Source organism: Babylonia areolata, chromosome 35 (genome assembly GCF_041734735.1).
Source record: "Babylonia areolata isolate BAREFJ2019XMU chromosome 35, ASM4173473v1, whole genome shotgun sequence".
Lineage (NCBI taxonomy): Eukaryota > Metazoa > Mollusca > Gastropoda > Neogastropoda > Buccinidae > Babylonia > Babylonia areolata.
In genome coordinates, this window is record NC_134910.1 from 11,914,996 (window position 1) to 11,938,995 (window position 24,000).

Genomic DNA, 24,000 nt, shown 5'->3' on the forward strand with positions numbered 1-24,000 from the left:
AAACGCTCAAGAATAGTACTGTCGGTAGCCGCTTTTCTTCTTCTTCTTCTTTTTAAGTGGTTTTGTTCGTTTGTTTTTTTGTTTTGTTTTTTCAATCATAGATTGAAAAATATATTCTAAAAATGGGGGAGGGGAGGGGGGGGGGACTCAACAAAAACAAACAACAAACGAATACTATCAACGACTAATTACTCACTCTCGAGAAAGGTATTGTATCGAGAAAGGAGGGGAAATCAAAATAATATCAAATAAAGATGGAGATGAGGCAGGTGGGTGGTTCTGGGAGAAACCCACCCTCTCATGACCAAGATTCACTCACACACACACACACACACACGCACACACCCCTCATAATTCCTGTGGTAGTGGACAACAAATCGGTCAGCATGCAGCAGGCTGGCTAGAAAGAACTCAATGTGTGTGTGTGTGTGTGTGTGTGTGTGTGTGTGTGTGTGTGAGTGAGTGTGTGTGCATGGACGGTCCAGGCCATGGTCCGACCTTGAGTCTGTCCAGAGGGTAGGAAGGTAGGTAGGGCAGGCAGGTAGCAGGGCAAGCCCACAGGAGTAAGGAAGGGAGGAAGGCGGAGGCAAAACTATAATAAAAAAAAATATAAAAAAAAAGGAAACAAATGAAGGAGTGACCAGGGTGAACAACTTCACAGTACAGGGAAATGGGGCAGGACTGAACCCCCCCCCCCCCCCGGCTCCGCCACACACACACACACACCACTGTCACGGGTGGTGGAGAGAAAGAAGGAGCAGGGAGGGTGGTTGGTTGTGGAGCAGGGAAGGGCATGGTGGCGGTAGTGGTGGTGGTGGGAAGAAGGTGAAGAGGGCAAGCAAGGCATTGACCTTTCTCCTCACAAAGCAGGTTGCCTCTGTGTGTGTGTGTGTGTGTGTGTGTGTGTGTGTGAGAGAGAGAGAGAGAGAGAGTGTGCGTGCGCACAATGTCTGTGTGTGTGTGTGTGTGTGTGTGTGCGTGCGTGAGCCGCTCGCTGGCCCACTGCCAAACTACCAACTAACTGACCACTGGCAAGCCAGTTACAGTACGCAGCAGTATATATACATGTATGACTTGTACATACAGCCAAGCTAGCCACGGACCATTTAGTGTGTGCGTGTGCGTGTGTGTGGAGAGCGAGAGAGAGAGAATAGAGCCAGCTCACTCCCATAGCCTATCGAGAATCCAACTCTCTCTCTCTCTCTCTCTCTCTCTCTTTCAGCTCACCCCGCCACCACCACCACCAGCACCATCGCTCTCTCCATACCACACCCACCCACCACAGCACAGCACAGCACAGCACAGCACACCGTACCGTACAACTACTTGCCCAGCCACCAAAGCAGCCAGCGCCAACTCCACCACGGAGTTTTTGTGGCGAGCGTGGAGAGAGAGAGAGAGAGAGAGGGCACTTGCACTGGTAGCCAGCCATCCACCTTCCACCGTCACAAGGTCAGGGGGGTTACATTATGGGGAGCAGGCCTGCTCTCGCACTCCCCCCCCCCCCCCCCCTCTCTCTCTCTCTCTCTCCCTCTCTCTGTGAACTGCTCTGCGTACGATTTCAAATCATCCCCCCCCCCAAACCCCCCCCCCTCCCCCCTATCTGGCAAGATGATAGATTTGTTCAACTCCTGTGCGCTGTATTCAACAGTCGTTAAAAAAAAAAAAAAAAAAAAAAAAAAAAGCTATATATCTTGCTGAGGTTTTGCTGCCGTTGTTATTGTTTTTGTTATTGTTTTTCGTTGTATTATACTCTCAAGGAACTGAAACGGAAACGCTTTAATTCTAAATCATTCAGAGAATGATAAGTAAGAGCTTAGGGGCTTCAGTCATCCACTCCTGGGCATGGCTTAATTAAGGTTGCAGGCTTAATTACTAGTTTGATTTCAAAATAACCCCCAACCCCCGCCATACCACTTCACCAGGTTGGCAAACACCCACACCCACACCCCATCCGTCACTCCCCCACGAAAGAATCTCCCCTTATTTTTTGTTGGCCTTTGAACTGTTGGAAAACAATCATATAAATCCTCCAAAAAACTGTTGGGGAGATGCTGGAGAAGACAGAACAAGAAGAAAAAAAAACAAAAAAAAAACAAACAAACAAACAAAAAAACAAACAAACAGAATGGACAGCAAATTCCCTTTGAGTGACCCTGGCTTTGACGCACAACCTACAGACCCAGAAGATGTTTGTTTGTTCTGTGTTGCAGACAGGGAGGAAGAGGGGAGGAACTTCTGTAAATATAGTACATAAAAAAATGTCTTACTAAACTTCTCATATGGCAGAAACTTTCAAATCCAACCAACAACTGTGACATTATTGTTGTCTTTGCAAACTGACTGCAAAACAGGAGGGGCTTCTTTTAATGTTTTTTTTGTTTTTTTTTTTTGTTTTTTTTTTTAATGAGAATAAGGACAGAAATATAAATAATTGTACACATATGAAAACGGCAGCAGAGGTAATACAAAAAGGGGAACAGATCTGTCAGAACAAAGCACACAAAAACACACACAAACTCTCACACCCACACACATGCAAATAAGCACTCACACACACAGTGCATGGAAAGAAACTGATGTTAGATCCAGAGAATACATAATTCATATGGAGTGGAGAGCTTTTAAAGTTTAATCATGTAGTGACTGCGTGAAAATGTTGTTTTTTTTTTGTTTGTTTGTTTTTTAATTTTAGATTATTTCCAAAGGATGTGAGTGAAGCGCTGTGACTGACCAGGGGAAAAAATGACAGTGAATATATTCCAGGTTTGAACAGCTGAAGAACTACCAGCTCTCCCGCTCTGTAAACTGATCTCTACAGAATGTGCGAGGGTAAAAGATTCTATCCAGATTCATCACATGTGGATGTTGTTGCTGGGCAACATCAGACAGGGAAAGTGACGGCATTTCAAAAGAACAGACAAATCAAACATCAACCCCAGCCCCTCTTTCTGTGGTGATGGGATCAAAAAGCTTTGTATCCCCCCCAAAGTGCATATTTTCAATCAACAAGTATTCAAAAGAAACAATAAAAATCCCAATCGTAGTATCACTAACTTGAACATCTAACTGATCATGCATGGGGGGGATTGAGGGGGGAAGGGGCTGGTGTGTGGTGGTGTTGGGGTACATAATAGCAGACAATTTCTTTTTTTCTTCTTTTTTTTTTAATTTATCTGAATACCAGAAATATCTCATTCAGACATTGAAGTGATGGCAATTCTGAAACAACCCCTTGAAAATGATGAGCACGAAATAAATGATTTTAAGTGGGTACTGAGTAATAGTTTCAAAATAGTTTTATGGTCTTGCTTTCCCACAATGAAAAAAAAAAAGTGTTAACATTAAGCACCTCTGCAACTTATGTGAAGCTTCCTTAACAACTGCAAGTTTGGACCAAATCAAATGTTATCCTTAAAATGACAGACAAACAGAGTATCTTTAAACTCAAACTGCTTAAAAAAGTGCATCTACAGACAAATGGAGAGAGTGAGAAAGAAAGAGTGAGAGAGACAAGAGAGAGAGAGACAGAGACAGAGAGACAGTGACAGAGAGAAAGAGTGGGAAAGAATGTTTCTCTGATCACAGTTCTAAATGTTTTGTATATCATTACTTATCAGGAAAGGGAATGTGAGAACATTGAAAAAAAAAAAAAAAAAAGTTTGCAACTTTGAATACCAACACGACTTGTGAGGTCTTTCTTATTCCAATGGGCAATATAATTATTAATAAATAGTGGATCAGATTTATACAATTAATGGTGGATCAAAGTTTTGCTTTGAACATGTTTCATTTTCTGAATCGGACGACAAATGTTTTGTCAGGGTTTCAAATGACTGCATCACATGTCACTTCAGAATAACCATCATTTTCTAAATTTAAAAAAATTTTTTTTTTCCCACCCCTGATTTGAATAAGAAACAAAATCAAGAGAGAGGCTCAGAAAGAGAGAGAGAGAGAGAGAGAGAGAGAGTGTGTGTGTGTGTGAATTTCAGTGTGCACAAAATCTAGGCAGAAAAACACTGTGTCAGTTTGACAAAAGCGTTTTCTTTTTTTTTCTTTTTTCTGTTTTTCTTTTTTACTGTGTTCTTTGGCCAAATCTGCCATGTTCACTCACACACATCAAACAAGTGGGGTTTAATCAATGTGCATGTACCCATTTTTAGGCAACCTTACTCCCGTTTTCCTGGTGTGTGTGGTTATGTTTTTGTTTCTATTTATACCAAATCACACCAACTCAGATTACAAGATCTTCAACAAGTATATATTATTATACTGATCTTCTGCTTGTGTATGCACATGATGAAGGGAGTTCAGGAAATTAGCAGGCTAGCGTACATCTGTCGGGTCGGGAAATCAGGAGGAAAAAAAACAACACAACAAACAAACAAACAAACAAACAAAACCACCTCCACACTTAACGCCTAACTGAGACCCAGCACCCTCCGATGATTGAGGAGAAAAAACAACAACAAAAAAACAAAAACAAAAAAAAACCCTCCACACTTAATCCCCACCAGGTGCTTCTGCAACCAGGGTCCAAACCCGAGACCATCAGACTGGAAATCCAGCGCTTTATTATTCACACAACTCCACCATGGCGCCCATCGGTTAGAGTTCTAACCCACTGTGAGCCTTGCCAGGTTCTGAATGGAACAGGGCCGCCACATAACAAAGCTGACTTACTATACATCTCGCTCGCTTACTTACTTAAGTACACCTTTGGCACAGGCGACAAAGTCAAGCGTGGCAGTGTGAAGCAGGAAACAGCACACACACACACACACACACAACATTTCCTGACCTGTGCAGGCAAGCAGGCCAGGTAAGGGTTTGAAAGCGGATTAAGCGGTCAGTCCTCTCTTTGTCTTGGCCCTGGCTCCACAATAACCCCACACCACCCCACCCCCTACACCCCCCTGGCCTACCCTGGCTAAAGGGTAATACCTCACCGGCTCCACCTCAAGCTATCCCCATCCTCTTTAGCTGCCTGCCCCCTCAACCAGCAAGCGGGTGGTGAGGGTATAGGGGAGTGAGAGGGTGGGGCTCGAATAATACACCCCACCCAACAATATCTGCCGCAACCTATTCCTTGTCATGCCTAAAATGGGGGAGGGGGGGTGGGGGCGTTGGGGGCGTAGGGGGGTGTGTGGGGTGGGGGGGCGGGGGGGGGGGCTCCTATACATGTATGCATACATGCAACCCAACAACAATATCTGCTGCTGTTGCCGAGTACGATTTCCCACCGCAACCAAACGTCCCCCCCCCCCCCCCCCCATGTAATGATGTGTGTGCACCCAGCAATACTAACAGTAACAACCTTTGAATTATGTGGAAGTGGAACAAACGGGATGATTGTGATGCATCACGCAGGACACACAGAGCAAGCTGCGCTGTACCACAGCAATCACTCCACCCGGTTCTAATTCTATCACACAATCCACCACCCCCATACCCCTGCGCGGCACTTTTTTTTATATTTTCCTCTAAAGTCCTTGTCTGATTTGTCTGTTTGCAGTTGAGAGGGGGGGGGGGGGAATAGGTGAGAGAGAGAGAGAGAGAGAGAGAGAGAGAGATGATGTATAGTGATAGTGTGCCATCAACCTGTCCAAGTTTGTAAAGAAACGACAACGAAAAAAAAAATTAAGTCTCCTTTCACATAATTTGAGTCACCTAAAGCTACATTACAACCACCACCACACAAACAATAAATCCATCAAAAAAAAAATTATAGTTCTACAGAGTTCTCACGTCACATTTCATTAACCACCACCCCAACAAAACCACCACAAACTGTTGAGAAACCAAAATTTTTACAAGAGTACTCAAGTCACATTTAAAGTTTAAGCAACAACAACTGAACGAACTTGTAAACAATTTGTTCAGACACAACAATTTTACAGAGTATTCGCATCACATTCAGCAGCAACAAGAAATGTTCAACATTTGAACACAGAATTCCTATCACATTTAATTCAGCAACAAACCACAAAACAGACAAAACTGTAGAGAAACTACAACTTTACAAGGAACTTGCTTTCACAAAACAAGAGAGAGAGAGAGAGAGAGAGAGAGGGTGACAATGCACAAGCTTGCATTCATGAGCATAAAAAGAAAGAAGGGGCGTGGGTGTGGGTGTGGGGAGGGAGTGGAGGGTGGGAGCACTGTGGTTGCAGGATCCAGGGGGGAAAAAAAAGAAGAAGAAAAAAAAAAAGAGTGAGGGACAATGTGCTAACATCCACTGTCTGAAAAAGACACAGAGAGAGAGAGAGCGAGCTGGGACAGTGCTGCACTTGCATCCAACAGAGGAGGGGGTGGGGAGCGGGGGGGGGGGGGGACACTGCCCTCACATCCATAGATAGAAAGAGGGGGGGGGGGGTGCACTCAAATCCATGAAAAGACACAGAGAAAGAGAGGGGGTGGGGGTGGGCGATGGGGAAGGGACACCACAATTACATCCATGAAAAGACAAGAGAGAGAGAGGGACACTGCCATCATATCCATGAAAAGATAGAAAGGGGGGTGGGGGTGGGGGGCAATGTGATCACATTCATGAAAAGACTGAGACTGAAAGACAGAGGGACACTTCCATCACATCCATGAAAAGAGACAAGAGAGAAAGAGATAGAGAAAGGGGGAGGGGGGGGGGCACTGCCAAGAGAGAAAAAGAGAATGAGGATGGGGACACTTAAGCCTGCATCCAGAGAGAGAGAGAGAGAGAGAAAGGGGCGGGGTGGGAGGAAGAGGAGGGGGAGACTCTTGCCCTCAAATCCACAGAACAAGCCAGAGCAAGAGAGCGAGACAAGGGGGACATCACGCTCGCTTTGATCATAGAACGTTCCCCCCCACCCCACACACACTTACACAGTGACACACGCTCACCACCACCAACAAAGAAAACACCTACACCCACACACACCCAAACCAAACCCCATTCCACCCTCCAACCATTACTCACACACACCCACATACATACACACACACACACACACATCACCACCACCACCAAAAAAAAAAAAAAAAAACCACTCACACCCCCAACCCTTACCTGCCACCTCCACGTGCACGCGGCGGGCCACCACGCTCCCGTTCTGCCGGTTCCCCGCCCGGCACTCGTACAGTCCCTCGTCGCTCAGCCGGTTCTCGCGCCGCTTGCGGTGGATGATGCGTCGAAAGTAGAGCGACCCGTTCTGGAAGACGTGGATGCGGCGGTCCCCGGGGCCAGGGGCCAGCGGCTGCCCGTCCTTGAGCCAGGTGAACTCCACGGGGCCGAAGTTCCGGCTGGTCACCACCGAGCAGTTGAGCAGCAGAGGGGCCTTCTTCTCCACCGTCATGTGGTGGGACTGGGAGGCCGTCAAGATGAAGATCCCGGGCTGCGTCCCATTCTGCTGCTCTGGCCCGTCCCCTGGTTCAGGGTTCAGGGTTCAAGGTTCAAGGTTGGATGGTTGGTTGAGCAGCCACCGAAGACAGACACAGTCATGATATGAAATATAACGATGATATGATTTGGATACTTATTTATCCATATCGAATGTCTGTAGCACCTATCCTTAGTCAAGAGACAAAGCTCTTGAAAAAATAAAAATAATAACGAAAAAAAAAAAAAGAGTAAAATATATTCATTCATTTCGAGACAGTTCTAAATAAAATAAAATAAAATAAAAATATGTAAAACATGTTACTTCTGAGATGAAAACCTCTCAGAAAGCCACAACAAACCACATAAATACATGAAAATAACATTTCTAATGCATTAAAAGGTTGGCAAAGACAGAGAAAGACCATAATGTTACTTCTGATCTTAGAAATGGTGGCCATTGTGAATGAATAATTCTTTGCTCCAGGCAGAAATGGCATTTCATTCGCTTGCAAACGGTGGACTAGTTGTGAATCAGCAAGACATCTTATCACCGAGTTTGCCGCAAAGTTTTGGCCAAGAGGAACAAACGGATTGGCCTGGTTTGCATCAGTCTGACATGGTACAGTATATGAGACACCAAATATATAATTTACATGTACATATATACAGGAACAGCACTGAACAAGGGAGAGTTTTTAAGGACATCACACTGGAGGGAATAGATAATAAGATATGTACATCCATCGCCTCCCATCTTTTATTCATGTTGCATATATTTCTTTCAGTTTGTTACCAGGCGTTCATAAAAAAACAACAACTGATTTTTTTTTTTAAATTCATTTATTTTTTAACAACTGTCAGCTGGAAACCTTTCTTACGTCATTTTTTTTTTTTTATAAACAGAAATACATGTTACAGTTTCACATGATTTAGACTTAAAAGTCTACACTGCAGTTGCTCTTCCTGTTTCGTTTCCTGTCGGTCTTGGTAAGTTTTCCCCTGTGTCAGTCACTCATCACAATAGTGATTACTTCCTCCCACCCTCGCCTGCATTCCCCGTCTCCTCATGCACATGCACATGCACACACACCTTCACTCTGCTGGTGGTTTTCTTCTTCTTCTATTATCACTAAAATTGAAGAGCACAGAACAGACGTGTTCAGTCTGAATTATGCACAATTTGTGTGAACGACTGGTTTACACCTGTAATATTTAGCAGCTTCGATTCGGCTCTGCACAAGATTTGAACAGTGCAATGTAAATTCCAATCATAATTATGTATCATTGTTGAGTGTGGACTGTGATCCAGTCCACACACACACACACAGAACAAACAGTGAAACACGTACACACACAAGCATGTACACACACACACACACACACACACACACAAACTAGTGGAGGTGTGATGACAACACCGGTGTGGAGGCCATGCAGGCTGAAGTGGTGCCTGATAAAGAAAAAGAGCAGGGCCCTAAGGGCACTAAGTGGCCCACTCCTTGATAACCCCGGACTGTCACCCCACCTCCACTAAGCACAGTGCTTCCCTTTTTCTTTTTCTTTTTTTCTTCTTTTTTTCTTTTTCAAACTGGGCCACATTCTTCATTCATTCAGCTGCTGTGTGACAGTTTACGGTCTTCACCTTTCCCCTGACAACTCTCCTTGTCCCCCCCGCCCCCCCTCCCCAACCCCCCAGTACAAAATAAAATTAAAGAGTGCTCAGGGGTGACACTGTTGTTGAAGAGTGAACGAGAAGGAGAATAATCTCGTTGCAGGGAGTCTGTTGTTTTTAGTCTTTCAAGCTGTCAAACTGAAGGTCTCCAAGGAACCTGATGTGCTGGGCTCTAGTGATCAAAGAGTGACAGCGGAAAGCTTTGAGAAAAATGTTGGTCTTTTTCTTTCTCTTCTATATTTTTTTTGGTCTTTATTTTATTTATTTTTTTATTTTATGGAACTACTGGAAGTGGAGGCGAGTTCCATCTATGAGCTTATTTATCAACAACCAAAGGTGCTCAGTTTATTGCTAGGTCCTCGAAAAAGGGGGGCAGGGGGGTGGGGGGGGGGAGCGTAGTCGTGTCATGCATGCGTTGTACAAGGGTGTATTGATACAGTGCACACCAGTACAAGGGTGTAATGATACAGTGCACACCGGATAAAGCCATGGCTGTCTGGTCCAGTAAGTAAGTTTTCATCAGTGTTGCAGGGTTTCCATTTTCAGAGTTGAGGTGTCGAAGTGTGCAGACTGATCCATATATGACTGAGCCACACATCTGCTTGAGAAACAGAAGAAGAAAAAAAAGAGAAAGAAAGGGGTAGGGGGGGGGGGGGGGTGGAGGGGCAGCTGCCTCATTATTAATTATAGATGTGTTTACTAACTCAAATTGTTTTTTTGTTTTTGATTTTCTTGATTAACTTTTGGGTGGAGGGGCAGTTGCCTCAGTATTAATTATAGATGTGTTTACTAACTCAAATTGTTTTTTTGTTTTTGATTTTCTTGATTAACTTTTGGGTGGAGGGGCAGTTGCCTCAGTATTAATTATAGATGTGTTTACTAACTCAAATTGTTTTTTTGTTTTTGATTTTCTTGATTAACTTTTTGGTGGAGGGGCAGTTGCCTCAGTATTAATTGTAGATGTGTTTACTAACTCAAATTGTTTTTTTGTTTTTGATTTTCTTGATTAACTTTTGGGTGGAGGGGCAGTTGCCTCAGTATTAATTATAGATGTGTTTACTAACTCAAATTGTTTTTTTGTTTTTGATTTTCTTGATTAACTTTTGGGTGGAGGGGCAGTTGCCTCAGTATTAATTATAGATGTGTTTACTAACTCAAATTGTTTTTTGTTTTTGATTTTCTTGATTAACTTTTGGGTGGAGGGGCAGTTGCCTCAGTATTAATTATAGATGTGTTTACTAACTCAAACTGTTTTTTGTTTTTGATTTTCTTGATTAACTTTTGGGTGGAGGGGCAGTTGCCTCAGTATTAATTATAGATGTGTTTACTAACTCAAATTGTTTTTTGTTTTTGATTTTCTTGATTAACTTTTGGGTGGAGGGGCAGTTGCCTCAGTATTAATTATAGATATGTTTACTAACTCAAATTGTTTTTTTGTTTTTGATTTTCTTGATTAACTTTTGGGTGGAGGGGCAGTTGCCTCAGTATTAATTATAGATGTGTTTACTAACTCAAATTGTTTTTTTGTTTTTGATTTTCTTGATTAACTTTTGGGTGGAGGGGCAGTTGCCTCAGTATTAATTATAGATGTGTTTACTAACTCGAATTGGTTTTGTTTTTGTTTTTCTTGATTAACTTAAAGTTAAACATGAAGCTCCAGATAACAAACCTGAAGTAATTCTTCCAGTTCACCATTTATGCTTAGAGAACTACAACTAGTACAAGCCCGGTTTTGGGGAATCAGAACTATTTTAAACATCCCATGCTCTTCTGAAGACTTCACCTCTTCTGCCATGTCTGTGTATTGTATTGTAGTGCGTTGTGTTTGCACTGTAGTGTATTGCAGTGTACTGTATCATATTGTGCTCTATTGTTACTTTTTGTCACAACAGATTACTCTGGGTGTGAAAATAAGGGGCTGCTCTCCCTGGAGTGCAGTGTCTAACAGTTTAACCCTAATGGACACAGGGGTTCTTTTTTTTTTCTTTTTTTTTTCAGGACAGTGCTGCTGTCACCACCACCACTGAATGACCCACACTGTTTTTTTTAAATCACATTTTTCACTGGTACATAATGGAAATACATCCGTCAGGTTTTAAACATGAGGGGGAGGGGGGACGGGGGGATTGGGGTGCAGTTTTACACAGGTGTACAATACAGTCGTCATTAACTGGCATGGATTTAACTTCACAGTTACCTCCATGTGCAAGAACTATTCAAGTGAACTGAGACACAACATCGAATGTAAATTGTAATACAGGAATCATAACAAACGGTATGACCCCTCGCGATCCATATAACATAGTACCTTGACCCATGAGAGAAAAAAGACCAGACCAGTGGGAATCCCAGGCCCCCCTGCTTCCCTGTGGATGGTTTACATTAACTCTCTCCATACGAACAGCGAAAGAGATGACGTTAACCCGCGTTTCAGCCCAATTACTATCATCAAAATATTGCAAGCGGAAGGCTCTTATACTGAAGAGGTGAATGTTGACAAAGAATACCACAATTCTGACGACGGAAGCTAAAGGTTGGGTCATTCAGACACCCACTGGACATCCGAGGGGTCTGTGAAGAGGAGAAGAGAGGACTGGCCGTACTGAGTGAGTTAAGTGTCACTTTGCTTTTCTTTTTCTTCTTTTTTTTTTTAATAATATGTGCTGCCCCATCATCTGCACACAATTTCAATGGCTTTATTCCCACGCTGCTCATTCCAAGTCTCCCCCCCCCCCCACCCCCACCCCTTGTAGTGTGCACACAGCGGCTACAACCCAGTTTGTCTGTCGCAGTTCTTTCCACACCTCTGCTAGACCAAAGGGGGTGGGAGAAACTTTTAAATACCAGCTGCACATTATTCCAGCACAAGTAACCTGACTGTTCCTCTTCAGTGCAAGAATTTCTGTTGCCACCAACGGAACTCGGGGGGGGGGGGGGGGGGGGGGGGGCTTTTTTTTTCTTCTTCTTCAATCCAACCATCCACTGAACCGAGATCTAAAAGCATAAGTATGCCAGATGCGTGTACTTGGAACAGTGACAATAGTAACAGCAATTTTCTTTAACAATGTCGCGGGTCAAGTCAGAAATGATCTGCACACTTCTGAACACACAACACAGTGAAATAAACCTCAACTCTGACCTGACCTTCACCTTGTACCTCCACAACTTAAAAAAGTCCATGGGTACTTTTTTTCTGCTTTCAAGGTAATTCTGGGGTGGGGGGGGGGGGGGGGGGGTTCTTTTTCTTTAAAAAAAAAAAAAAAAAAAAAAAAATCTGAAGCCTTGCTACCGACAAAAATGCCTACATTAAACATAATCTGCAGTAAGTGCACTAAGAAGAATGAGGAAGAAAAAACAACAACAACAAAATACAAAAAAAAAAAAAAAACCACAATCAACGCAAAGCTTTCATCACCAAGATCATTATCCAACATGGGGTTCCCAACCCCCCCCACACACACACACACGCAAACACACACAACCACTGAGCAAGAAAATGAGACGCAAGCTCAACTGCACTCTTGCTGTGCAAAAACAACCTCTGCAGCAAAACGGAGCTCAGGCTCATGCCCCCCCCCCCCCCCCCTTCCTCGACCCCCCCACCCTGAAAAGTCAGCCACCAAATAGAACCATCAAGGTATTAATCAAAAGAAGAACACAGGAAACTCTCCCACTGTGAGGAAGTTGATGTGCAACCTACCCAAAGCACTGCTTGCATGAACCCCTGTATATCCCTCAGGTTCACACTGAGCAACTATATCACACACACACACACACACACACACACACACACACACCACATATGCATCATGTATTCAAGGTTCGTCATCACTCACCCTCCCTTCCCAGTCCTCTGCACTTTGCAAAAATCATGTTTCTTCGACATTACAAAGCTTCTATATCAATAATATTTACTTTAAAATATACACTAAATGACTAATACAGTGCAAGATGTGGAAACAAACCAAAGCCCTTTAACACCCAACTTTCGCACACATGATTAACCCATGGCTAAAACACTAAAGTTACATAATGCATTGTAGAAGGAAGGCTGGAGAAACTGCGGGAGGGGAGAAAAACAAAGGGAGACTGTGTGATGTGAAGAAGCTATTTCAGAGAGATGTTTTGAGGCCAGACATGAAAGAACTGTTAGCAGGGATCTACATATATATTTGTGAAGAAGTGTAAGAAGAGAGAGGTCGTTCCGAGATGAAGAGCAAGGTCCTACTATGACAGAGAAGAGTGGCCGGTAGCTGACCGAGCAAATGACTGTAAAGCGCTCAGAGCTTGGACTTTGACCGAGGATAGGCGACATATAGATAAGTATCTAGAGCATCATATCATATGGTGGAGTGTTTGAGAATGTAGAAAACTGAGTGGATCTGAAGCTGATTGTAGACAACAAGAGAGGGTGTACGTGTAGATATTATGAAAGCAGCCACACATAACAGAGCAGATTTGTTAATAAATGCATTTATGACTGAGTGCTAATCTGGTACTTAAAATTGCATGTTAGACCAGGAGCCAATGGAGGGACTGCAAGAGAGAAGTCATGTGCTCAGATTTTTCTCCTTCTGAAAACAGCCGAGCAGGAGAATTTTGTGTGTGCTGAAGGGAGTGAATGGATGAAGCAGGCATTATCATTCATCAAAATGAATCACCTATGATTCTCAATGCATTCATCTTTTGTTCAGCCCCCTGACTTGAGAATTACTTAGGCCATCTGGCACACAAATGCCCTCATCAAATCAATGCACAGAACTGGTTTGAGAAATGAAGCTGCTGCTGCTGCTGCTTTCTTCTTTCATGATATGTGACAACACAATTATTCCTACGCCCTCCCCCCAAGCCTCCCACCCCCTCCCCCTATTTATTAAAAAAAAAATCTGTCATTATCTTTATTGATGAGTGATTGTGCTGCTGCTGTAATCTGTCACAAATTGTGCAGTATGACAACAATATGAGTCAAAAGACAACCCTCTGGTTCACCCCCATTAAACTAAAAATGATTTTTTCCCCCTTTCTGTAATTTACTATTTCCACTGACTGTGCTGCTGATAATGATACAGTTTAGCTGTCACAAACTGTGCCATCGGACAACAACCCGAGTCAGAGAAGACCACCATACCCTGTTCACCAAAAACAACAAAAAATGCCCCAATTTAAACTGTCAAGTGATCTGATGTTCTGTTTCAGTCAATGACTCCTGTTCCTTTTTTCTTTACCTGTCAGAGGATCCCGCCCCCCCCCCCCCCCCACACACCCCCCCTCCCAAACACATACTAACACTTATACTATATGAGTGGAGTGTGTCTAAACATCCATACAACATGCACCAATTCAGCATTTCAACCTTCAGGAGAAGTTTCTGGGGTGTGGGGGTAGGGTAGTCATAACAGCAGTGTTTTCATAAAGAACAGAGCGACAGAAAAATAGGTAACAGAAACTTAAGTGCCACACAGCACAGTTACCTTTTTTTTCTTTTTTCTTATTACAGATAAAGATGACAAGACCCCAAAATTCCATTACTCCTACTCCCTCAACAGCCCCCCTCCATTTTGTTTCTAAACAACCTCACCTCTTCCTACCCTAGGATAGATACTAAGATATACACTGACACACACAGAGAGAGTAGATTCTCAAAAGAAGTGCAAGAAAAATTATAACAGACACTGAGACAGGCACATCTGACTCTCCAAAACCACTTTTCAGATCCAATGACACTTTTAGCAGTACTCTTCTCTGGATAGCCAACAGCCCTCCCCCAAACGCCCTCCCAGACAATAACTGAAAGGTGCAGCTCACTGCCCAACAGAGGAAGAGGAGAGGGGTCGTGTGGGGGGGGGACGGGGGCATGGTTCATTAACCACCTGGGCTGTGACCAGAATCCAACCCACATACCCTGCACCTGCAAATCTATGCCATCATCATCATCATCATCATTGCCCTTGGGCCCCTCACTGCCACCAACATGCAGATCACACAGCATATTAATTTTTTATTTCTTTTTATCACAACAGATTTCTCTCGGTGAAATTCGGGCTGCTCTCCCCAGGGAGAGCGCGTCGCTATACTACAGCGCCACCCTTTTTTTTTCTTTTTTTTTTCCCCTGCATGCAGTTTTATTTGTTTTTCCTATCAAAGGGGATTTTTGGTACAGAATTTTGCCAGGAACAACCCTTTTGTTGTTGTGGTTTCTTTTATGTGCGCTAAGTGCATACTGCACACGGGACCTCGGCTTATTGTCTCAACCGAATGACTAGCATCCAGACCACCAGTCAAGGTCTACTGCAGGGGAAAAAATGTCGGCGGCTGCGCCGTGCTTCGAACCAGCATGTTCAGGTTCTCTCGCTTCCTAGGCGGACGCGCTACCTCTAGGCCACCCACTCCACATGTATGTGAAGCAGTGGCCTAGTGGCATCCTGTCCACCTCCAGAAAAAGAGAGAACCCAAGGACACAGGGTTCAAGTCCCACACTCGCCAGTATTTTCTCTCCCCCCCCCCCCCACTCAACCATGAGTGGTGGTCTGGACGCTAGTCATTCGGAAGAGACAATAAACCCTGGGTCCCCTGTTTTGTAAAATGATTTCAGTCTTGATAAAAAATTTTTTTTTGCATTTTTGAAGTATATTATTTATGACCTTGTCATAAGTGTGCATGTGTGTGTGTGTGTGTGTGTGTGTGTGACACAGAGAGAGAGAGAGAGAGAGAGAGAGAGAGAGAGAGAGAGAATAGCTTGCAGAAGAAAGGAGAAAGGAGAAAAGTTTTGTTGTTTTTTTTAAAAGGGGGGGGGGGGGGGGTCATCATATAGATCTGTAAATTCAAAGATCATCAAATTTAAGAAACTTATAAATAAATAAAAAGTTAAAGAACACAAAAGATATAAATATATATATATATACATATGCTTAAACTCAAATCTGACTTTACAACCTTTTCATTTCTTTGAATAATCTTTTACTTTTTGCATCTTTTCTACTGTGCAAACCCTAAAATAGTTCAAGTTTTGATGAGAATGGCTACCTGATGCCATTCCCTTTCTAACTTCATCCAATTGTTTTTTGTTTTTTTTTGGCATTTCCCATTTTTCTTTCAAACGACTTCATTTCTTGGAGGTTCCACTTCCAATGTGACATTTTCACTGGTGCACAGGCTCAAGTTTTAATAAAAACTTAAAACACTATTTTCGTGCAAAACTGAACTTAAAAAAATAAAAAAATAAAAAAAAGTTTTCCATGATTACAGAAGAAACAAAATTTTACATTTACTACCTCAGTACCTGTAAGTCAAGAACTTTGGCCGAAGTGGACAGATTGTCTAACGAATCTCTTGGGTCTCTCTCTCTCTCTCTCTCTCTCTCTCAAAGTGACACACACACACACACACACACACAAATGCGCACACGGTCACACCTGTCTCATTCTCTCAGAATGGGGTCCACATAAAAAGCATCAGGCAAGAGACAACACTCTTGAGTCATGTCAAGTCGTAAATCATAATTACAACTTTGCAAGACTTCTTCTAGAGTGTTGGCCTTGTACTTTGTAGCAGTGGAGGTAACATGTCCACCCAAGAAGCGAGAGAATCTGAGCGCGCTTGTTCAATCCCAACACTCGGCATTATTTTCTCCCTCTCCACTGTCAGACCCGGAGTCTGGAGGCCAGTCGATGAAACCATAAACCGGAGCTACCTGTGTGCTGCATGCAATTAGCAAACGTAAAAGTACCCATGGCAACAAAGGGTTGTCCCTGACAAAATTCCTTAGAAAAATCCACTCTGGTACTATAATAGCAATTTATACCTTGCAAGAGAGAGAAGAAGAGGAAGAAGAAAGTGGCAGTCTCAATGTAGGCATGATATTAATAATATATATCTAAAATGCTGATGATGACAACTGTGATGCCAAGAATCATTATGAAAATGATGATCATAAAAAATGATAAATATAATATTGATAATGATGAAGATGACAAGACAAAGCCATGTGGAAATCAACACACAAATTGAAGCCAGAACAAAGATTTTTGAGCAAAAGTGTTGCTCCCCCTGCCCCCAAAACATTTTCCCAAACAGGCTGAACATAAAGGTCACCTGGAAAAAAAAAAAGTCTAATGTTCTTTGTTAAAAAAATAAATAAATAAATAAAAAAAGTATGCAAGTTAACAACAATGGAAGCTGACCAATCACACATGATAAGTTTGTTTTCACAATTTATAACAATACCAATGAAAAGAATCAAACTCAATGCCCCCAAAACGTGCAATGCACTGAACAGCATATCAGTATCAGTATCAGTAGCTCAAGGAAGCGTCACTGCGTTTGTTCAAATCCATATACGCTACACCACATCTGCCAAGCAGATACCTTGACCAGCAGCGTAACCCAACGCGCTTAGTCAGGCCTTGAGAAAAATAAAGTAAATTTAAAAAAAAATGTTCTTTGTTATAAAAAAAAAAAAAAAAAAAAAAAAAGGGTATGCAAGTTAACAACGACAATCATCATTTACAACAACAATCATCATTTTCATAATGATTCTCGGCATCACAGTTAGCAGCAGCAGCATTTTAGATATTATTAATATTATCCCTACATTGAGACTGCCATTTTCTTATTCTTCTCTTTCTTGCAAGGGTATAAATGTAACAGAAATAACCTGTCCCTTGAGATGCTGACCCTGCACACTAGTTCAGGATGATTCACAAAGCAAGAGAGAGAATGTAACTTGGACAAAACACCAAGAAAGCTCAGAACTTCAGCTGCTGAAAACCCACTTCTTCAGGCAATGCAAGGTAAACTGTAATGTAATGTATTCAAAGTAAATTCCGAGTGGCAAGACACCCCCAACAAATTACTGAACAAGACAAGACACAGCCTTCATCACAGCTTATGTGTCATTCTGACTTTCTTTTTGACTCACTTGTGTAAACAAAGTGAGTCTATGTTTTAACCCGGTGTTCGGTTGTCTGTGTGTGTGTGTGTGTGTGTGTGTGTGTGTGTCCGTGGTAAACTTTAACATTGACATTTTCTCTGCAAATACTTTGTCAGTTGACACCAAATTAGGCATAAAAATAGGAAAAATTCAGTTCTTTCGAGTCATCTTGTTTAAAACAATATTGCACCTCTGGGATGGGCACAAAAAAATAAAAAATGAAGCCTAATTATACACAAACTGCATTTACTGTAATATTTATATTTTTTGTATTCTCTAAACTTGGCACTTTGACCTCTTATTCTGACACAACAACAAGAGGAGTCATTATTATCATTTTTTGTTCAAACAGGAACTTCTTTTGCTAAGCATGGAATTTTTATTTATTTTGCAAACATTTTGGTGCAGATAGTAAAAAAGGGAAATTACTCTGTAATTAATGCTAGGGGACTTAATTTATCACAAGTGAGTCTTGAAGGCCTTGCCTCTCTTGTTTTCTCATTATTTCCTCACTACTCTTCCCCTGTACTCTTCCCCTGCCCCACCCCCCTCCCCCTCCCTCTCGCCCACCCCTTTACTCCATGTAGCATGTCTCAAACAGCCATGTGGTTTCACAACCATCCTGACACTACATGCACAGTACATTTGCTTGCTCAGCGATGGATGGTCGTTTCAGGGGTAAACACTTAGCTGGTTTTTTTGGTTTGGTTCTGTTTTGTTTTGAATAGATAACTGATCTATGTTTGAATTTTGGTTGTAATATAAATTATAATACATACAACAAACATCACTCCAGACAAGTCCAGTTCTTTTTAACAAAAAAATAATGTATGGTTATCATCATGTTGTCGTCTTCTCTCAGTTCTCAGTTACTAAAATCGAAACTTATATCCTTTTTCAAGCCTGTTCAAACCTCTCATCTTTGGCATTTTTTAAAAACAAAAAATTGGCTGCTCTACTCACTGTTGGTATCTGTGAAGAAAACGCCCATCAAAGGAAAACTACCAATTTTTCTATCCCAAGTGGTCTCTGAAATTTGACTCTCGTTACTCCACCCAGAAACTGAGTCTCCTATTCTTGGGGAAAAGAGAATAAAGCATTCACATCACACGCTCATGCACAGAGTCTGTTTGATCTTTAACACTGATGAAACCTACACTGTTAGTGTAAGGCAAATGGGTCAGTCTTATTTAGATGGTCATTCATGTCAACATGAATGAATCAAGGCAGTGACCAGGCCTTCACACTGGGCATTCTCAGCATACAATTCAGTAGCCTCCTTTCAATGATCAACATGTTCTCACAAACGACTGATACCATCTTCAAACTCATACATGTATGCATGAACTTTTGAAAGGAACAGGCAAACCGAAACACTTTGCTTACAAAACTGAGCAAAAATCAACTAAATTAATTAAGCCAATTTAAGGTGTCAGGGACAGGAGAATCATTTCACTTCAGTTTGTATACATGATCATTACATGTGTCTTCAGCCCAGGGTTATATCAAATCAATTATCATCATGGCATTTTCAGCCCATGGTTATAATTATCATTATATATATATATATATATATATATATATATATATCTTATAAGTAATCCCTACACCCCCCCTCCAACCCCCTAAAAAAAGGGATTCATTTGCAACAATAATGACAGTGCAATGAGTTCATATCAATCATAATTTTACCCACTACAGTGTGTTTGGGGAAACATTGAAACCACTACTACCAATGCAAAAAGGACACCATGTTGAAGTTCTGAATGCACACAGTCGTCGATAATGTTGGTCTTGCTGCTTCTTCTTCATTTGTGGGCTGCAGCTCCCACGTTCACTTGTATACAGTAAACAAGTGGGCTTTTAGGAGTATGACCGTTTTTACCCCGCCATGTCAGCAACCATACTCTGTTTTTGGGGGTGTGCATGCTGGGTTTGTTCTCGTTTCCATAACCCACCGAAAGCTGACATGGATTACAGGATCTTTAATGTGCGTATCTGATCTTCTGCTTGTATACACACACGAAGGGGGTTCAGGTTAAAGTAGGTCTGCACATATGCTGACCTGGGAGATCGGAAAAATCTCCACCCTTTACCCACCAGGGGCCATTACCGAGATTCAAACCCCAGACCCTCAGATTAACAGTCCAACTCTTTAAACACTCGGCTATGGTGCCTGTTTGGTCTTGGTACAAGTCTAGCATTCCCTGACTTGATTCCTCTCTAATCCCTTTTCTCCAGTAAGTTTCAAAACTGAATGGGAAAAGCAAGTCATAACACTGGTAATAGACTTGTGACAATGTAGATCAGTTCAAAGTTCACAATGTAAATTCACTGCAGAACCAATGGAGAGAGAAAGAGAGAAAAAGTTTGGGACACAATAATTGAAATTTGTACTGGTTTAATACATTAAAGAAATTATGGGTTTGGAAGTATTGGTTTAAATCAAATTTTGACAGTGTAATGAAATTAAGGTGCCAACACATGTTTGAAAGTAATTATCTAGCGCTCTTTGTTTTTATGAGGGGTTTGGGGGAGGGTTGGGGAGGGGATGGGGGGATGGGGGGTTGGGGGGGCGGGTGAGGCAGAAAATACATTATCTCCACAGCAAAGCTGTCCACAACTGAACCTGTCTGATGGGACTTGCATAGATCTGCAATCATCATGTGACACACCGGCCTGTCATGTGACACCAGCCAACCATGTGACACAGCAGCCAACCATGTGATGCACCAGCCTGTCATGTGATGCCAACTAATCATGTGACACATCAGCCAACCACGTGACACACCAGCCAATCATGTGAAGCCAAATGCCAATCATGACACATCAGCCAATCATTTGACACAAGCATGTGACACAAAACCAATCATGCAACACAATCATGTGACACACCAATCATGTGAAACACCCAGCATGTGATGTGACAAAACAGCCAATCGTGTGACACATCAATCAAGTGACACATCAGCCAATCATGACACAACAGCCCTCATGTGACACAACAATCTGTAATGTGACACATACTAGACTGGCAAATCATTTGGCACACGAGCAAATCATGTGACACACCAGCCAATCATCATGACACACATGAATACCAACCAATCATGTGATAGCAGCCAATCATGTGACACACATACCAGCCAGTCATGTGACACGCACACCAGCAGCCAATCATGTGACACACATACCAGCCAGTCATGTGACACACAAACCAGCCAGTTATGTGATTAAAAAAATTTTTTTTTAAATAAAAAAGTTACGTCAGGCTGACAAGACACAGCAGATGCAAGGGAAACCCTGAACCCTTCTTGTCGTGTTGTTTTGGTATCTTCTTAGGCATTGGATGTCACTGTCGTTCAAAGTCATTCATAGCTAAGCATCTACGGTGCACACATTGTCAAAAAAAAAAAAAAAAAAAAAAAAAAAAAAAAAAAAAAAAAAAAAAAAAGCCTCAGATTTTGTTTACACATGCACGCATGCACACACACTAGATTTAAAAAGTTTAAAGTGGCAAATTATCCCATGTTTGACACAGTTGCAATGACCCTTATATATATATATATATATATATATATATATATTTTTTTTTTTTTTTTTTTTTTTTTTTTTATAATTCAGTAGGCCTGCCCCTCATTTTAAGCTTATAATAATTTCATAGTTCATTTGTTCAGCATACCTCTTTTCCTTCCTCTGAACAATTTTCAGCCATTCTGACTCGCAGCCAAATTTGGTCAAACGATCACAATGTTCTAATACCGAAGTGAGCATGGCTGCATTGGAAGGAATGTCAGTCACCCACACAAAACGGATGCATGACCACTCAACGCACTACCTTCACTTCCTGATGGGGAGGGAGGGGAGGGGGGGGGGGGAACCATTTATAGTAAGTTATACAGTTTTCTCTCTTTGTCTGCATATAGAATATATATATATATATATATATATATATATATATATATATATTTCTCTGAGTTTCGTTTTGCCTTCTGTGGTTTGATCGAACATTTCTGAACAGGCAGCTGTTTAGTGTTTCCCTTCTCTCATACAAGTATGAACCACACCCATCCTTATGCTTCCTTTTGACTTGGGAATACTTTAACTTGGGTCCATTCCCTGCACAAGTTTCCTTTGCTGGTGTTCATGGGAGATCTAACAAATCAGACAAAAAAAAAAAAAAAAAAAAAAAGCAAAGCTATCTTGAAAGATTCTGCAACAACTTACCCTGGCTGCAAGCTGAGCCAAAGAAGAGACATGTATGCTTGCATGATGCCTGCATCTTTAACACTTAAAAATATCTACAAATAATACAATAAACTTATAGTTATACATAAAGCACACTTTTTTTTTTTACACAAGCTATTAGCATTTAATAATTAATGACTTACTGAAAACTCTAATTATAAAGGTGTGAAGTACTGATAATCAAAAATATTTTTTTAATTTTATATATATATATCAAACCACAGCCTATGTTGTTGGACATGAACTTCATTACGACCAGAACATCAATTAAGCTAAGCCTTCCTTGGTTTGCAATGTGTTTTCTGAAATAATTCATTTCAAAAACAGCAAAAAACAAAACAAAAAAAAACCCTGCATGATTCTATGATGGCTTAAAGATTTGCCTTTGTGGATACATTATTCTGACATAAAAACAAATAAAATTTTATATTAAAAAAAAATTTCAATTCATTTTACATTAAAAAACCAAAAAACACACAAATAAAGTTGCAGTTTGTTTGTTTGATTTTCTTTCTTTTATATCTTTACCCCCACCTGTTAGTATCTCTCTTCTTCATTCATTTTGATATTCACTATTTTAGGACTGAAAAGCAACTCTCATACACATGTTTGTGTATACGAAAACAATAGTAAGCAAACAACTCTTAGAACTGTCTTGAGTAATTAACAGGTGTGGCAATTTTTGTTTAGTTTTTGTTTCTAGTATTGGAGTAATAAATGATCATACTTCATCCATGAGTAAAAAATCATAACATCTATTAATATAACACAACATATCAAATGAAACAAAACAAAACAAATAACTAATCAGTAACCTCATGTCAGCATATTAACTAGTAGTTTGGGGCATGGTACATGCTTTTTTTTTCTTATTTTCTTTATAAATAATTTATTCTAAAAGTACAATCAAAAATCTATATTGTGTTTTTTCTATACTATAAAGTATCTTTTTTATTTTTTATTCTAAATAACAATACAACAATCTATCATATTCTGTGTTGTTTTTTTTATATACCATAATGAATTATATATACATTTTATTTTACTTTTTTTTTCTTCAAATCCAAGCAATTCAATTAACACTTTTAAATAACAGGTGTTTCTTCTCTTGTTTGGAAAGGGTTTTTGTTTGTTTTGTTTTTGTTTCTTTTTTTTTTGGAGGGGGGGGGGGGCTGTGATGCTGTTTTGTTTTGTTTTGAAACCCCCTGGAAACCCAAAGGAAAATTAGGGTCTTGAAATAACATGTTATGTGTACTGCACTGATTAAAATGACTGTTCCCCTGTCTTATAGTTATACAGTTATAGTTGTTACGCATCATGCATACAGTTACACACATAATTTGATAACTACTTTAAAGATAAATTATGAGATGTGAATGGGCCAAAAATCAAAAACACATTTTCTTTGAAGCAACAATTTTAATATATTCAAATAAGGTTAAAATCTTAAGAGTTAAAACATAAAATAAATAAATGACTCATTTCATCTGAAGAGCCTCTCTCTACACACACAAGTACACACACACACACACACTACCCTGTATGCACATTAAAACATGCACAAATACATAAAGTATACACTGAACAATGACTCAAAAAATGACATGCAATGATGTGTGTGGTCAAAGAACTTTTTTTTTCCAAATGCAGGGTCACAACACAAATACTCCAATAATAATCTAGTAGATTGCATCTTATAATCAAATGTTCATTTAATGGTGATTTGCTTCATTTTCATTGTTTCTTAAACCAAATAAAAAATGCATTCTGCTAATAATACTGATACATGTA

At 41.0% G+C, this 24,000-nt stretch overlaps 1 protein-coding gene across 1 annotated transcript in view; it reads right to left on the reverse strand.

Moving 5' to 3' along the window:
- The window catches only part of LOC143277801 (protogenin-like), a 105,994-nt gene that overhangs the window by 80,840 nt on the left and 1,154 nt on the right, over positions 1 to 24,000 (reverse strand). Inside the window, exon 2 of the mRNA XM_076582703.1 lies at positions 7,049 to 7,405. Within this exon, the coding sequence (XP_076438818.1) occupies positions 7,049 to 7,405 (357 nt within the window). The remainder of the gene's footprint in view (positions 1 to 7,048; positions 7,406 to 24,000) is intronic.